Genomic DNA, 17,665 nt, shown 5'->3' with positions numbered 1-17,665 from the left:
TTGCGAGCACTGTTTTGGAAACAATTGGTACATCCGCCGGACGTGCAGTTCGGGACGTGCCAAAGTTATCCCACATGGACCTTTTCCGGCATGTGTACACTTGTGCTCCAAATGAGGCTCTGTCATAAAGTTTCCTCGTAACAGAATCATGTTTTCTCGCATGCTCGAATTACAATTTTAGTCTGTCATGTCTGCCACTCGAGCGTACGTCATAATTTACGAATTTACGCATCTGTTATTTACGCTTCCTTTCTGGAACGTTGGATCCCTATAGGGTGACAGAATGGGTACCAAGGGAAGCGCACTAGAGGACGGCAGAAGACTAGGTGGTGCGACGAAATTAGGACATTTGCGGGTGCTAGTTGGAATCAGTTGGCGCAGGACAAGGGTCTTCGTCCTGCAGTTGACATAAGATAGGCTGATGATGATGATACTTATGCTTGGGTGCACACTGAGCTCTCGTGCACCCATGATAAAGGGCATTATAAAGATTTAACGGGCATGCCCGTTATGTCTTTCACACATCATATATGCAGCGAATATGTCATATGGTCGTAAAATGTACGCAATGTCCCTCTCAGACATGCAAAGGATGTCCGCAGGACATAGAAAGTGTGGCCAGACGATCGTGTGATGGACGTCTGCAGGACGCATTTGACACATTCTTAGCTAGGATATCCACGTCCAGACGACATCCATAGGTCGTATTTGTTGTCACAAAGCGGGACGTTGCGGTGTTCTAATTAAGATATTCTTTGGTATGCCACTCCATGTGGGTCCAAAAAGCTACACAAGAACCCAAACGCAGCTTCGTTTATCCGCTGTGTCATTTTTGAACTCCCAGCGACGACAATGACGTCGGAGGGATATTCTATGGGAATTCTGCTGCCAAGAAATGGACATCCTAAGCAGGTGTCCAATATGCCCTGCGGACATCCCTTCCCTAGCTGTAACGTTGCAACGGGTAGAGCAGCCACGCATCAAGAACAGATACATCACGTGCGAGCACGCGAGTGAAAGGCAAAAACCAACTCGGAAGACAAAACACAATTGAAGGACAATTGATCATTCACATGCCGATAAATGATGATGAAGCCTCAATTAACGGCACAAACCCACTACGCGGGATAGGCCATGGATCAGGCGGTAATATGATTGGAAAATAATTTAGGTAATAACACAAAAAAGGAAAATATCTACGTGCAGTATCCTGGGAAACATGCGTGGTAGAATATCCGAGACTCTGCACGAACATTCGGACACTATTCGTGTCCTACAGACGAAACGTTTTCATCTGGGCTCTCTCTTTGTACGGAATGAAGCACCTAATCCTGTACCACAGTCGCCCAGCTGGTTTGCGCAAGAGAACCAATCGATCTGCATGCAGGAAGACTAGGATCACCCAGAAAATCGACGTGCCAGCCAACCCGCCTGGCATCACACTAACCAGTGCAGAGGAGCTTCACCTAATATTGACAACGGGCGCCCTGCTACACTAATCTAGGGAAACAGGCATGCAACACCCAAGGCTGAAACAAGTTGTGGGACAACTTAATTGCATCATCCTACACTAGAGATGGGCGAGACACTTCAGAATATGAATAGTACAGGTATCGTATAAGCCAAATGCGGACATACTTGTAGCAGCAAGATTTTGGGATGACTGGGTGCTACTGTACCTAGTTGTCCAGAAAATACGGCCGTCAAGGACAAAGGATCAGTTTTAACCACAATTGCCATAAAAACTGCACACACAGCCTCTCAAGATTGGTAGAGCTTGGTTGCAAACAAGCCATCGAATATTGTATAGCTGTAGCAAGCCAATAGCACCCCAAAAATAAGCTGCAGAAGGATTTGCATGTTACGAAAACATGAAGGACGTGTTGCTGGCTGTAGCATAAAAGAAACTGCTCGACTGCCAAAAAGACAAGACTACAAGCAAAAATTGCAGCTGAAATTCAGTTTCTGCCGCAATACCAAAAGCTTGCATTACTAACGTTTTCAAGAACTCTCAATATTTTGTTTAGCAGGCAGAGAACAGCAACAAGACTAGCAGCCAGTTATTGCAAAATATTTGGCCAGATTTTACATTTAAAAAATGTGAAATAGCTCTTTTTCACATACGAATACTTGGCGCAATATTATGCAATATTTGCCCCACCCTAATAACAATAGCATTACAAAGCACATTCCTCTCGGTAGCTGCAACAAACTGCTCCCTTCAGGCAAACTTGCTTGGCACACCGTACATTGCAGAAGAGTAAAGAGAGCAATTCATTGTGTGACATACATGATGGGTTTATTACATGCCAGTAAATGAAATATACAGGTCACAAGGTTACTATATACAGAGTCCAGGACATCTAGGGGAGGCCCTGAGAATATGAAAAAGGAGCAGGGACAATGGCAAGAGCAATGCACAAGGCCAGCCCATGTTTTAGCTGTGCGAAATGAACAGGCCGTATCACTTCAACTGCTATCGTTGGAGTTGTCATTGTTGTTCTTGACAGGGGACTTTGACCGCGAACGGGAGCGTGACCTAGACCGGGAGCGAGACGCCGAGTGGTGGCGGTTGTTGGTCTCTGGTGACTTGCTGCGGCTCCGGGATTTGCTCTTTGACTTTGATTTTGACTTTGAGTGGGACCTGGAGCGCGATCGGCTGGCAGATCGAGAAGGGGCTCGCCGCTTAGGGGCTGGACTTCGGGAGCGGGAACGCGAGTGAGTTGGCGAGCGCGAGCGACGCTTGACTGGCGTTCGGGAATGGCTTCGTCGTTTGGCGCTCCGGGACCTGCGCATTTGAAAAAGTGCACTGATGAGAACTGCTGCCAGCCTTAGGATGTCAAAGACAGTCAAAGCAGGCACTGCGGAGAGAGCTCTTTCAGAACGTTGGCACCAGTTTTCCTGCACAAAGAGTTGGTCCCGAAAGATAAGTCATCACTGAACTCTCTGCCGCAGTGGATGAAAGGAGCACTTTTCACATAATGCTAAATGCAATGAAGTACACATACTAGCTACAGAGTTCTGCTCACAAAGTAGGTACAGTAGCTTATAGGTGCACAAACCAATGGTGCCGTCGCACCATCCGAAGTCTTACCAGCACCCTAACTAGCAACTAGCATTGGCTTTGCCATAACACTAAACAGGACAAAGCCATCGTATGCTTCTTGATGAGAAAAACCCCCACAAACCTTGATCGACTGCGGCCACGGCGGGCTGCGCTCCTGGACCTAGATCGGGATCGAGACCTGCGCTTGACCGGGCTGCGGGAACGACTACGGCGCCGGCTCCTTGAGCGTGAGCGAGTTGGACTGCGACGACGTCGAGAACGGGAACGAGAGCGCGACCGAGAACGGGACTTGCTACGCCTGCAACGTAACATCAATCACGAGTCAGAACAGATGCCAGTGGTATACCCAGTTACACTAAGGGGGCTCGTGCAGGGTGGGAGTTTTAAGGGACCAGGACGCGCTCATAATTGACAAACCTTTTTTCTTCGATGAGGCGGATGCGCCGCCCACTCAAGTCAGTGTTGTCCAACTTGTCCAGTGCGTTCTTCATGTCTGAATAAGTTGCAAACTCCACAACCCTGCATGAATAAAAAGATGTAAGCCTCGTACAGACACCTGACCAAGCAACATGCACTAAAAATCCAGGGAGCAAGACGCGTACCCTTCATTGCGGCGGAGGCGATGGGCATCGGCATAGGTCACCTCGCCAGCTTGCCGCATGTAGTCTTTCAAGTCCTTTGCAGAGAAGAAAAGAAATGGACGCCAAGATTACACACACATTTAAAACCACTTGCAACAGCAACCCAGAAACACCACCATGAATAGAACAGGCATCTTGATGGGCGTCAAGCAGCATCACGAAATGAACAAGGTTCGTGTTGGAGGGACACATTGGAAAAGCTGCCACAGGCTGCATCCACAACAGTGATCCCCAGTGCATTGGCCACGGTATGCGCGTTGGTCTTGCAAGTGAATGATCTCCAATACTGAAGTCCACAAACAAGTCTTGCTAGATACTGCAGAGCAGACGTGGTGTGAATGTAGCCTGTGGCAGAATCAGCATCGAAAGTTTGTACGTTCAAAACACTGGAACAGATGCCTTTTGTCACTCAAAACAGTCTGAAAATAAAAAGATGTGGCCACCAGGTCCCCTGAGACGAAGGAAGCTGAAAAAAGAAATGCCGCCGCTGCTCAGACGTCCATGGCAGGAGGAGGCTGTTCGCGGAGCACAAAGTGGAAGATGCTTTTTGTTTGAAAAGGTGAGGCGTCATACGTGATTTACCTGGCTCCGCCCCAAGAACCCAGGCCCAGACAACCAAGGCGGGGGGTAGGGGGCGCAGCCAAGAACACCGAGCCAAGCCCTTCACACGAGGGTAACGCCACACCAGGCGGGGGCCGCAGGCCTTCCCACAAAGGGGATCTTCTCCATCCATGGCAGAGGTCCATTGGCCAGGCCTCGCGCAGTCGCCCAATCACAGAGAAAGAAGCCCCGCTGGCCGTCGCCACTGCCATCTACGGTAGGCCCCTCATCATCTTTAGTTGAGGCAACAACAATGCCCACACACGGCCCCGTTAAGCCAGTCGAGTAGGAAGAAGACGGCACGGTCCCTCCGAGCGGTTGGTCCACCGCAAACACCCTAGGGGGGGCTCCACCACGCTTTACCGGTCCTCCACACCAGGATGGGGGGGCGCTCATCAAGGAGTAGCCTTCATCTCAAGGGGGGTAAAGGAGGGAAGCCTGTCGCACCGATCCGCGGGTAGGCGGCGCACAAAGGCTCGCTCCCCCTCTGAGCAGTGCGAGAACAGAACACACACACGGCCCGTTATTGCGTTGCTCGTCACATGGCGACACACAGCAGCTGCTAGCCTCCACCAAAACTGTCCCCCTACCAAACGGAGAACTCCGTAAAACAGTTGTATACAAGCAAGATTTGCATGTGTGCCCAGACAGTGCCATCTGTGGCAGTATATGCAAGACTTCCCGAACTACCATCATGTTACCTTTGGGATTCCATACAATACTGCCCCCAAATGGGAAACGTGTGACCCGTGAGCATGCCTAGTCTGGAAAATGTGCTTATCGGACGCCAACTCCCTGCAACTATTGGAGGTAACAGAGCAGAGCGCGTAGTGGTCAGACTATGGTACAGAAGTTGCAAACTCCCTGCAACTATTGGAAGTAACCGAAGAGCGCGTAGTGGTCAGACTATCGTACAGAAGTTCCCGTGATGCATGACTACAGTCAATCATCGATTTTCCGGATGCCCGATAATTCGGACTCCTTTGCGGCACCACCATGGCCCCGTAGAGTCAGTGTATAACAGTCTGAAATTTCAAACGCAAAAACCCTTTGCTGTCCGATTACCCAGACTTTTTGCCATGACCGCAGGTCAGAAACGGCATTGGTCAAAGCAACTAGCACCGCCATTTTATCTTACTGCCGCAAATGGGTGCTCACGCAGATATACTGGCAGCTGTGGCCACCGCCATGGCAACGCTAGGCCTAGCTCCGACGTTCGCTGCCAAGTTTCTAGCTGTCTAGTGCAGTGTTATCGATAAAACAATTTACTGTAGTTAAGAATGGCACAGACTTTGCCTTTGTAATCCTCGCTGATGGCTTCGAAGCTCGGAAAGCATGACTCGTTGCTCAGTGCCAGTTCCTGAAAGTCGGCTCTGCCCCTGTACAGCAGTGTTACACGGTGAAGTATTGTGGTGAAGCATACCAAGAGCAGGCAGATGCAACTGTCACGGGAGACTGTATGTATTCCTCAATTATACATGGGTGCACCTGTCATTTCCTGTTGCAGTTCGAGCAATGATATGCCTAATAGGAGTACCGGCCTGCCTTCACAGCTATTTTGGATGTGGCTGTGGCAATTTGAGCACTTTGGGGCAGTAAAAGGCATGCATTCGTCTTTTCAGACTGCTCGAGTTTTAGAATGTTTTCGCGGCCCTTAGGGATTCCGCAAAATCGGATGTTGACCATATCCTAAGTGCTATCTTGGAAGCCAGTGTATTGGACGCTAAGGTGCAAAATGCATGAATAGTTCAGGAGATGACCATGGACGGCCTGTGTTGTGCAACCGCCATGCTCAAGCAACGTGGCTAGAGGTAGTGCTGTGAAGGAGCATACTTGAAAGTAAGATTCTAATGTGCTTTACACCTTGATGTTCCCATGCGTCACAAGTCAGGTGTCAAATGCCTTTTCAATATATAAGTGAAGGTTTTCTAGAGGGGGTATTGATGTTGATCTGTACCACTCAATGTGTTACTGGAAACAAATAAGGGCACCGAAATTAAAAAAATAAAGAATGTCTGGGTCACACAGCAAAATGCGCATTGGTTACTAATACTGTAGGCTGCGCAGCCTCCCACTTACCTAACCTAGCCTGAAAATACTAAGGAGTCTGTCAAGACAGTTGGCTCTAAGTATCTGGCAAGAGAAAAAAAAAAATGGCTGCACAAACACGGATTTAGTATATAAACTAGCAGGATGCCTTACCTGCCAGCTCACACGACTGCTCAAATTCTCGACAGTCAGCTGGTACTCTGTCCTTGTCGGTGGGCCATAGCTGAAAAAAAAAAAAAAGTGCAGTTCACAATTGAAGACTTCACAAGTCGGATATGAACAATGCCTTTACATATAGCTGGCACGGTCACATATTCCTCTATTGAATACATTTGTGCAAGCTTGTAGCATTTTCCATATGAACAGGCCAAGCTCCAATTGAGCAGCATTACAGTGCGAGACGCATTGACTGTGCCTAGTTGAAGGTTGCTTGTGTAGAAAGGTAATAAAGCGAAAAGAGGAAAGTTGGAAAGAAACACCATGGAAAAGCAAACTACATCAACAAGGGCACAAGATGAGCTCAAACCCTCTCAACTTTTTCCCTTGGTGTAGCTCCTTCTGAAGCTTTTTCGTAGGCCATGAACTGTAGGCAACATGGCTAGACAGAACATTTTATGCAATGAAAGCAGACAGCAATACAACATGCCTCCACAATTAGCTGTAAAGCAGAATGGGCAACTTCCAATGTAAGGCACTTCGGCGATGCAGTAAGCTGGCCAAAAAGGAAGAAAGCTAGGAGGGAGCATGATGTCAAGACGAAAAGCAGGAGTCATTACCAGAGAGGAAATGCGGCACCCGGGACAGGAACAACCATTAGGACGCTGAGAATCCATCAGTTGGAAGTTTTCCGCACCACAGCAATAGGTCCCGAAAGATGGACATCACGCGAATTCTCAGCAAGCCTTTGCAAGACAACCCCCTAGAATGCGGTTCTGTCCCTGCATTCATCACTCCGGCAGTTATGATAAACGAGGTCCTCCCACATTGACTCTTGGAAACGCCATGCCATACGTAGCTGCTCACTACATTTGATGCTGCGATTCCTTAAGTCGTTTTTTAGGACCAGGGTTTACGACAGCCACGCAATGCTCCATCCTAGTTCATTTCCTTTTGTCCGCGAAACTGGCCACGCAAGGCTAAATGAAGATGCGGCAGTCAAACAGCAAGGAGAAACCACCAACCGGCGCCTTGGTGGTGACCTGGATGCAGCACGTGAGCGATAATAGTCGGCCCCACGCCGGATGCCACGAGCCAACTCCACAGAGACCCTGAAAAGAAGAGAGCAGGTTGTTAGAACTGCGTCTAAAGTAGCGTTTTTGCTTATGTATTCATCCCAGAGGACTTCCAAAAAAGAAGAGGGGAGGGGGCAAGTAAAACAAGGTTCATGCTGGTGTATATGACAAATATTCAAGGGTTTTTAAGGACTTTCAAGGACCACATGCACGGCCATTACACAGGCATGTATAATCATGGAATATGTACTGTGTCCCGTGACAGTTGCCTCTTCCTACGCTTTAAGCTTCACCGCAACACTTAACATACGCTTCACCACGTAACATCGCTGTGCTGAAGCAAAGCTGCCTTTCGGGAACCAGCACTATGCAAGCACCATACTTTCTAAGCTTCAAAGCCATACGCGAGGATTACAGATGCGGAGCTGGTGTGATTACCGACAGCAGCGGATTCTCTTAATGAAAAACACAGCACCAAACGGCAAGAACCTCAATAGCGAACATTGAAGCAGCGAAGCCTAGTGTTGCCGCGGTGGTAGCTACGGCTGCCAGCGGATCGGCGTGCGAGAGCGCCAGTTAATTCAAGGCGGCAAGATAATAAAAACTGTGGTGATGGCTTTGATTAATGACATTTATGGGACCTGCGATAAACTCTGGAAAATCAGACAGCAAAGGGTTCTTGTGTCTGAAATTACAGATGTTCTTGTGCATCGACTCTATGGGACGTGTGGTGGAGCCTCAAAGCCGTCCGCGCTATCAGACATTTCAGAAAAATCGGGCGTTCAGAAAACCCGTTGACTGTACACAGGCAAGTCATCCAGCCAACAACACGGCGTCAGAGACAATTCGTAACGAGTATTTTTTTACTCGAGCCAGCAGTAGGTCGAGACTTTCGTTACCTTTCAATAAAGACAGCCAATTTTCCATGATTGAAGCACAAAGTCCCCGAGTTTTACCAGACAATTCAAAACGCCTGAGAGTTCCTGTTTTCTTTTTTAAAAAACAACATCACAGTGGGAATTCAGGAGGGTTGAAATTTTCTCAAATACAATCACTGCAAGTTTATTAAAAATAAAAATTTAGGAAATTTAAGGATTTTCAAGGATATCCAAAAATTCCACGACTTTCAAGGCCTTCAAAACTTTTCAAATTCAAAGGTTTTCAAGGGTCCGCACGAACCCTGTAAAAGATTCTTTAAATTTAGCTTTAATATATGTTCTGAAAAATTCTGATGTTACATGCCATTTTCCGTGTTACATCATGATTAGATGCCGACTGGTAAGCTTTTCACTGCATTAAAGCTAGGTACCATGAAAATTGCTTGCCATTCCTTTTAAGAAAGCTGAGGCACCATCTGTGAATGAACGTGATGCCAAGGAGTTGTTGGCCAAGTGGCTATGCATCCTTCTAATGCCAAGTTACTAGGAAAGCAAACAGATACAAAATTTTAGTTGTCACCCAACCTACAAAATTCAGTGTGCTCGCCACTGCGCATACAGAACTACAGCATATGCAGAACCTCTTGGAATACAAAACTCATTCTGCAGAGAATTCTGAGCAATTTAAACACTCAAAATAGGATCTGGCCTACGTACAGCTTACATACAGCCCCTCACAGTTGCCCGAAAATCACAAGACCACTTACCGGTCTCCGAGCAGCTCTTTTCCATTCAATTCGTAGACTGCATCATCTGCATCCCGGTGGTCATCAAACTCCTGCACGAAGTTCAAGAAAGAAATAAGCGTTGCTGTCCCAGACTGTGAATGGAAACGCAATGTAAGGTTTTACATCAGCAAGACTGTTTCCGGCAGCGTCTGTTGGACCCGAAAGATGTTTGGTGAGCTCATCACAAGCAGCAGAGTGCTATCGGTGACCCTCGAAAGGCCAAACTTCCAAGCATTTACGTGCACGTACTTGTCATTCAAAGCTCGTTGATCAGACAGACGCGCGTAGGCATTCTAGAAGTTATAAACTGAAGCCTACGTCCACGAGGGTGCTTGAAAGTCTCATCGCAAATACAGCGCGCCATCTGTATGCATGCGTCGCTGAACAATCCATGTTCTACGAGAAATTTCTACAGACGTATTACGACTTGACATACTTTAACGGCGAATTCGGCAAATCGCACCGGCGCGCCCAGGGGCCACAATGATTGGATGAAAGGGCGACAACAAAGGCTTGTTAGCGGCGCTTGCAACAGATGGCGCTGTCAGTCAAACGGAGATTGTACGTCCCGATCCGTTCCACGCGAACAAAGTGGGAATCATTCCATTCGAGGAACGCCTACTTACCACAAAGCCGAACCCGTTCTTGATGCTGATCTCGCGGATGCGACCGAAGCCCTTGAAGAAGCGTTCCAAGTCGCGCTCGCGGACTTCGTAGTTGAGGCGTCCGACGTAGACGCGTGACGTCATCTCTGTCGGCGCCAGACAAAAGAAGGGGGAGGGGAATCATTACTAGAGCGCGCAAACAAAAATCCCACCCGAATGAGAAAGAAAAAAACAACAACAAAAAACAGCTACTAGCACGCCGAGAATTCATCAGTTGGACGTTTTCCGCACCAAAGCAGTAGGTCCCGAAAGATAGACATCACGGAATTCTCGAGCGTGCTGTCGAACCAACCGGCGTGGTGGCAGCTCCAGCAAGCGTTGAGCGCGTTAACCACGTTGCACGGAAGCAGTTTGTGGGGCGGGCGATTAGAGGCGCTTAAACAAGCCGACAGGAAAGTTAGCCCAAACTACGAAAGATTCTGCACAATCGCTGTCTCACTCGTTCACAAATCGCACGCGGACAAAGCGTGGAGCGTTTCTTTACGCCGGCTGAGAAATTGAAGAAAACTTCAATGTTCGCAATTTGCCATACATAAGGTAACAAAAGTTCAATCGGGATACTATCGAATCCTGGAAGGCCCTAAGGCATCGAGAGATGACGGAACAAGATGGCCTTGGAATAGCCCACTACTGTGTTAGGGTTAGCAAGGCAGCGCGCGACATGGGAAGATGCAGCCTGTTGCGCACAACAAAAAAAGGGTTACAAAAATACACGCAGGCACCGTGTACTCACCAAAACCGCTTCTGCTGGTGCGACTTCAATTATTGCCACGGCCTAAGTTATTTCTACGAAGCTTTTTTGCTAATAATATGAGAGAACCGCGCTTAGAGCACGAGTACGCCGAAGGTGACCTTCCTCCCACACGACGCCTGAGACGCAGCCACGACGGGGATTTCACGGACATCGCCAGGGCGGCCCAGACGAGCGTGGTTTTGTTATATTGGAACTCTCAACACCAGGCGTCTTTAAGTGCGTTTCAGTGTCTGTCAAAGCGTCACCTAAATTACAATTTTAGAAAAGCATCAAATAAACTCTACAAAACAGTTCATATTTTATTGAAATAGTAAAGTTGCAATATTTTTTTCAAGTCAACATCTTAGGTATTGTAGAGGGCAGCATAACGCAAGCTACTTCGTTCTAACGGTTCTAACCATGGTTGGGCAACGGTGGGCGTGATATTGGATAATATATCTATTGAACTTATGGCAATAAGTTAAAAATACCGTCACAAAATAAACTTAAGACAATGACTTATAAAAGTAATCGTTTATTTCTAACAATTTTAAAAGCTTTTGTTAAATTACTACCCTTATAACTTTAATTAGGTACTGTAGTCTGCGTTTGAGGCTATGCATTGTGAGCGCTGCGTAGCGCTACTTGTCCAAAATATCGTCTGCTCAAACATTAAATTCAAAATGAACAGTTCAACAACGTCGTATCAAAATTAGTTGCTCGCGCTAAAAGTATCTTGCGGCGCAGTTTAAGTTAGGCAGGCGAAAGGCCGTGTTTAAGTTTTCACGGCGGGGTTCGAGGCTAAAATGGATATGGCGTGTGCTCGGTCCGCTGCCGAAGCGAAGGCGAGGGGAGTCATGGGACCCTTTTCGCCCCGCATCTGCGAATCAGCCGCACCATTCCGAGATCGCCATTTTGTGCGCAACGCCAGTCGTCGGCCGCGATTCGATGGCCTCCCGGACAGCCTCGCCACTGCAAGCCAGCAAGTAAGGGCCGCTCGGCGCTCAAGCCCCCGTCTCGGAAAAGTGAACCGCGATCCGAAGGATAACCCCCCGCACCCTACCCTTCACTTCGATTCGGCGCGGCTGGCCAGGCTCGGTGGGCATCGCGCGCGGTTCTGGCCCGGCGGGTTGCCGTTTCTCTTCGAGCACGTCGATTGGCGTGCGCAGCGAGCTCACGATGCGCGTCTTGGCCCGCCGTAGGCCTAGACGGTTCGCGTTCCGAACCGAACAACTCGTACGTCGTGTTTTGAAAAGTGCAGGTAGTACCCCCCGCCTTTCGCACCACTGAACATGTGCGTTTCTAAAGCGGCCGGGGCAAACCCCAAGAAGTAACCGACCCCCCGACTTCCCTTTATTCATGTTTTCTTGTTGTTTCGCCGTTTAACCTCCGGCGCTGCCGCTCTTCGCTGCGCGAAGCAGCCGTTTTGGTGTTGTACCTTTCTGAGGGTCACCTTTGCACGGAACCAGCCGGCGAGATACTGTTGCGTGTCGGAGATCGTTGCTAGGCGAGGTCCTAACAGTCTGCTCGTAAATACCGGCAGTCGTGCTTTCATGCCTATTGCCTGTCGCGCATCTCCCTTCTTTGCAGTGCGCGACCACGTTTTTTTCTGGACCGCGCTCGTCACATATCGGGCGCGCAGGGGAACCCGGAGTGTTTCACCGGTTCGATCGAGTAAGGAAAGACACGTAATTGTGTGGATGCTTGTCGCGACGTTCGGGGACGGATGCTGATCCGGCAATCAATGACATTTCGCGTGGGATTGTGTGCAGCGCTTTCCGTTGGCTCGGATTACGCGTCTTGACCGGTTTTGGCAGACGACACGAAAATTTTTTCGGGGCGAGGCACGGCTTTCTGATGTTCGCAGCGTGTGCGACCTTCCGATCTGGTCTTTCTTTTGTTGTTGTTGTTGGTTGCGACAGCCTTGATAACTCGGATCGCGTTTTCGATGAACGTACGCGTTACGTGGTGCCTCAAGATCACGTCTGCACCCTGGGAGCCAATTTCGTAGTCGCAAGGTAACGAACAGAAAAAAAAGAAGAAGAAAGGAGAGATGATGTCGCACTATTAAACTTCGTCTGCCAGCCTAGCACGCGTCCTTGTTGTAGGATCTGGTCAAAAATGCCCTACCAATTTGGCTCTGTGAAGCTGGAATGTGAAACTATGCTAACATCCTTGAAGACTAGCACAAGTTGCCCATCCGTTCACTTCACTACTCAACCTTTAATGGCGCTTATGCTGTGGAGCAAGTTACTATAATACTTCCAGTAATTGCTACCAAATGGGTGCTGCTACAAAAGAACGAAGAGGATTTAATCCACACGTTCAACATGGAAACAATCTAAACTTGCCGTGGCCATCTGCTGTTGCCATTCAGTTATATGAACCAGTGACCTGTAACGGTCTCCACTGTGTGACTATGCCATTACTTGAAGGTATTAACGCCACTGCACACACTTAACTTAGTGAAGCCCCCCAGAAAGGTGTGGCCATAGAAGGAATAACGAGGAAGCTATGTACACCTTTGCATTCTTGTTTCACAACTGTGAGCTAGTGCTAGTCCATATCTGTGCACTGTATGTGGCCAACAAGGATACGAAGTTGTTCGGGCGCAAGCATTCTTTTGCATGATTGTGTGGTGTGATGGGCATGACAGTTAGAAATCAGAAAGCAGCAGTGTGGGTTGGAGAGCGAGGACATGCAACTGATATTCGATTTGTAGAAGTGTAGTCAAGCCTCGTTATAATGTAGCCATATCCAACATTGTACTTCATCCATTTGCATTACCACACGGGCTCCAAGAGCACCCGCCTTGGTGGCTTAGCGGCTGTGGTGCTGTGATGCTAAGCCTGAAGTTGCGGGATCAAGTCCCGGCCACGGCAGCCGCATTTCAATAGGAGGGGAAATGCGAAAACATGTATCCTGTGCATTGGTGGCACGTTTGAAGTCTCCTGCTGGTCAAAACTAATCCGGAGTACCCCCGCTATGGCGTGCTTCATAATAAAATCGTCGTCTTGTCACGTTGAACCCCAGAATCCAGTTCAGGAACCAAGAAAGCATTCAGTGAGGAAGGTTACAAAATTCCAGCAAGGATGACGAGTGCTAACGTGTGCCACGTGTTACGCAAAACTGGGAACTAGCAGCATGCCAGTAGTACAGAGAAATGGGAGGAAAAGGGCTGTAGTCAGTATTAAACTTTTGTAAATATACATACAGAAAGGCATTGAATTTCGCAACCGAGTAAGGAAAAGAAACATACATGAAACATATCATGACGCTAGAGTGATGACTTCATTACAACCAGTATTTGTTGTAAGCATTTGTTTGTTACATGATGATGTTGGCAAGAAACATTTTAAATGTAGTGTGTTATAACCGTGGTTCGTTATATTGAGACTTGATTGTAACCATTGGTCTCCTTGAGTAACAGAATGAGTGCCGAGAGAAGCGAAATGCTGTAGGGAGCAACAGAATATTACGCAATTCAGGAGAGCACGTTGTTGGGCGAGTCGGTCGTACATACTTAAAGAAGGGAATTGCGCTAAAAAAAAGACACGGACGAGTAAGGACATGTCCTTACTCGTCCGTGTCTTTTTTTTTAGCGCAATTCCCTTCTTTAAGAATATTACGCGTCATGCGATCAGGAAATTTTGATGCGTGCCTGCCATGGTTGCCCACTGCTTATGGTGGTGTGCTGCTAAGATTGGAGCTTGCGGGTTCAGTACTGGCCATGGGGGCTGCATTTCGGCAGGAGCGAACTGCAAAACCACTCGTGCGCTTATATTTAGGTGCGCATTAAAGAACTCCCAGGTGGCCTTTCATTTTTTCATTTGAAATTTGAAGGCACGGGACGGAGTTGACAGACTCAAGACAAGGGTAATGTGAGATTGGCGGGAGAGGCCCTTTTCGTGTGTGGACGTTATGTACGACTGTTCATCTTCTAACTTGGACATTAAACGTATTCTGCCACACATATCTCTGCAGAACCTTTAATTTTGTCTCACACTGTTCGAGGCTAAGAAATGGTAAAAGTTGACGGTAGGGAAAGAAAAAATTACTGCAGGGAAAAGAGACCAAAAGTTATAAGATGGCGGTGAGCTATGATAAACACGGTGCTTTAAAGAGTTGTATAGAGAGCAGGGTGTTGAACCGAAAATGAAAAAATAAAAGTATTCTTGTGCGAACCGAAACTCAACTGGAAAGTTAAGATTTCAAAAAAATTCCAGAATGAAATAGAAAAAAACATTTTTTGGTTAAGGTGTCCACCTTCCGTGGAGCCTCTCATCCATGCATTGCCGGCACTTGTGGATCAACAACGTTACCTCATTTGCATATGCACATGCCCCTTCTGTCAATTCAGAAGTCGCAGTGCCATTAGTGCAATTTTCAACATGTCACGTCAAATAGTTCTCCGATGGTGGGATAAATATGTAAAATTACTGAAATGAAGTCCTTGTTAGCTGGGCCGTTGCTTTTAATCACACCAGCATTGGCATATGCATCCTTCATGCAATTTCTTTTGTAACTACTTGTGGCATGAAAAACAGCATGGATTGCTGTTTCTTTTTCAGTCTTTGCCTGCAGCTAAGGAGCACCATTGAGTGTTTGTGCAAAATAAGTTTATGCTGTTTTTCTGAATTAAAAAAATTATACAGACTTGTTTAAACCAGTTCAAGTTGGTTTCAACCATTTATTCGCTGTAGAGTTGAACAGGAGGGAAAAAGGCATCACTTTGACATCCTGTTGGGAAGTGGCGTTGGTTTTTGTTAGATAACGCTCTCAAAGAAATTTATACACTTCGAGCTTTAGCGTGTCCCACAACAATAATCGTCACCTGCCTTGCCCGCATTGCCTTTCTTTAACGCTGCGAGCACCTGATACCTCTAAGACAGGAAGAGATTGCGCATTATCAACGTGCCACAACATTCTCGACAGGAAAGTAGTAAGCGCCGAGTTTTCAAGAAAGGAAATGCAAGCAAGGTTGGTGACGATTATTGTTGTGGGATAAGATAAGCCTCTAAGGGCGCAATCTATATTAAAAGTGAAGCCCATTTATTGCAAAGGATTCAGTGAATGTCGTCACTTACAATACTGCCAGTTTAGCCAGTGCTCTTGCAGCTTAGCTTCGTGTTGGTTCTTTTGGGACTTTCATAAATTCCGTAGGACCAAGCAAACAGACAATTCTGGCTCCGAAGTAGTGATACCAGACACACACTATGAACCAACCACATTTTACATAGTGCGATTTTGCACTGTGTTTCTCACACTCGCAATTTCTGCAAGTGTGAAATTTGCATTTCCATTTCACGTGCAGCGACTGTGGCAGCTGCAATATTCATTTTTGCAGGCATATAGAGGAGGACTGAATTATTTTTGGCGTCAGTTTGCGTTTGCAAAAACAAAGTAAAACAACTTAGAAACTGTCCGGCAAAATTTCTTGTGTTTGATCAAGTAGGCAGGCCATGGTCTCCGATCTGTGATGTGACTGATTCCCTGTCCTAGCCGCATGTGCATTGTCACAAGAAGTTCAGCACTTGAAACATCGAAAAATCACCCGCACAAAGGGTCTGACGGCCCATTTGCCACAAGTGCGAAAACTCAAGCAAATTTGCAACATGTGAAACAAGCTTAAATTGCCTGCGCACAGACCACTTTCATTTGTGTGCACAAAAGAGAGAAATCGAGACACATTATGCATGCTTGCAAAGGTGCTGCTTATCTGCCTCCAATGGGTCAACTCATGGCAATTTGTCTGCTTTAAAAGCAAACAGCAAAGGTTATGCTGTGTAGAAAATAAAGGGCTGCATCATCATCAGCCAGGTTTATGTCCACTGCAATATGAAGGCCCCTCACGGTGATCTCCGATTGTGTCGGCGTACTCTGTCCTATCCCCGCAAACATCCCTAAGCTTCAGCATCCCCTTGTGCGTTTCTCGACCCTTGGCACACATTGTGTGCCAAGGGTCGAGGTGCCAAGGTTCAAAATCCTCCCAGGGCCAGAGCCACACACATGCACAAATACCAAATAAAGTGCAAGAGAATATCTGGCACTGTAGCTCGCGCTATAACTGGCGGCAAGTTGTCTTTCTGACCACTTTGACTTCCACTTTTCTTATTTCTTCTACGCTTTGTTTAAAAACCACAGTTAATCTGCCCCTGTGCTTTCCTTGGCTTCGTACGGTTGTGACCAACCGAGATCGGGCCCCTTGGTTTCGTTTCCTCTTGTCAGACAACTTATTGTATGTTGTGCATATTGCATGACTTGCCCAATCATGTACTTCTCTGATCTCAACCAGAATGTCTCCTGACCATGTTTGCTCAACCTGCTGTGGTGACTTAGTGGCTATGGTGTCTCACTGCTGAGCTCGAGGTCACAGCTTAAATTTCTGGGTGCAGTGGGTGTGTTTTGATGAGGGTGAAAGGCAAAAACGCTCATGTACTTAGATTTGGGGCCACGTTAAAGAACCCCGAGCGGTCCGAAATAATTCAAAGTCTTCCGCCACTGAGATCGTGGTTTTGGCACGTAAAGCTCCAGAATTTATCTCCCCCTCCCTTTTCTTTTTTTAACGTTTGCTCTGTGAGCTATGCTACTGTCTTAGAGCGCCTGTCGGTGCTGCACAAGCTAGCAAAACACCCATGTTGAACAGTTGCCAGCTCTTAAATGTCAAGAAGATGGCCGTGTCTGTCTTTCAGAGGGACGAGCATCACTTAGGAGAGTGACAAATTGGTCAAGTTGGATACCGTTCGTCTTCAAGAATAAGAGCACTCAAAACGAGCGAAGAAGACAAGTTCTTGCCGGAATGTTGGCTACTGTAGATAGCTCCAAGGCTGCATTTCAACACTTGCTGTAGACGACTAAATAGACATTCAAGCGGCATCTTCAGTCTCGTTCCAATTCTGACAACAGCAAAAAAGATAAAGTTTTGCAACGTCAACATCGAAGTCAAAAACGAGAAGGTCTGTTCACAGGATAATGTAGTCATGCTTTCCTCAGTGCATAATGTAAGCTACGT

General features: G+C 47.3%; 2 protein-coding genes across 3 annotated transcripts in view; one reads left to right on the top strand and one right to left on the bottom strand.

Moving 5' to 3' along the window:
- Positions 1 to 2,277: 2,277 nt before the first annotated feature.
- Positions 2,278 to 10,836, bottom strand: B52 (serine and arginine rich splicing factor B52). Its single transcript, XM_075675192.1, has 9 exons — positions 10,654 to 10,836; positions 9,882 to 10,006; positions 9,235 to 9,305; positions 7,539 to 7,625; positions 6,511 to 6,580; positions 3,670 to 3,743; positions 3,485 to 3,586; positions 3,189 to 3,365; positions 2,278 to 2,788 (listed from the first exon to the last, which is right to left on the bottom strand). The coding sequence occupies exons 2-9, from the start codon at positions 10,002 to 10,004 to the stop codon at positions 2,470 to 2,472; spliced, it is 1,023 nt and encodes a 340-aa protein (XP_075531307.1). The 5' UTR covers positions 10,005 to 10,006; positions 10,654 to 10,836; the 3' UTR covers positions 2,278 to 2,469.
- A 629-nt stretch (positions 10,837 to 11,465) lies between these two features.
- Ino80 (chromatin-remodeling ATPase INO80) overlaps positions 11,466 to 17,665 on the top strand; it is an 87,609-nt gene continuing 81,409 nt past the window's right edge. Inside the window, exon 1 of one of the 2 annotated variants that reach the window (XM_075675168.1) lies at positions 11,466 to 11,639. The gene's annotated coding sequence lies outside the window, so the exon portion shown is untranslated. The remainder of the gene's footprint in view (positions 11,640 to 17,665) is intronic. The other variant, XM_075675167.1, reaches the window with a different exon arrangement.

This window comes from Dermacentor variabilis, chromosome 11, assembly GCF_050947875.1.
Source record: "Dermacentor variabilis isolate Ectoservices chromosome 11, ASM5094787v1, whole genome shotgun sequence".
NCBI classification, from domain to species: Eukaryota; Metazoa; Arthropoda; class Arachnida; order Ixodida; family Ixodidae; genus Dermacentor; species Dermacentor variabilis.
This window is presented reverse-complemented; position numbering and strand designations above follow the sequence as displayed.

What these genes read in the sequence shown, in the direction of transcription:
- B52 (XM_075675192.1), bottom strand. Translation starts at nt 10,004, where the DNA reads ATGACGTCACGCGTCTACGTCGGACGCCTCAACTACGAAGTCCGCGAG. An exon ending in AAAGAGCTGCTCGGAGACCG is followed by an intron (nt 7,626 to 9,234) that starts GTAAGTGGTCTT and finishes TCTTCTTTTCAG; the next exon opens with GGTCTCTGTGGAGTTGGCTC. An exon ending in CGCCTCATCGAAGAAAAAAG is followed by an intron (nt 3,366 to 3,484) that starts GTTTGTCAATTA and finishes GTTACGTTGCAG; the next exon opens with GCGTAGCAAGTCCCGTTCTC.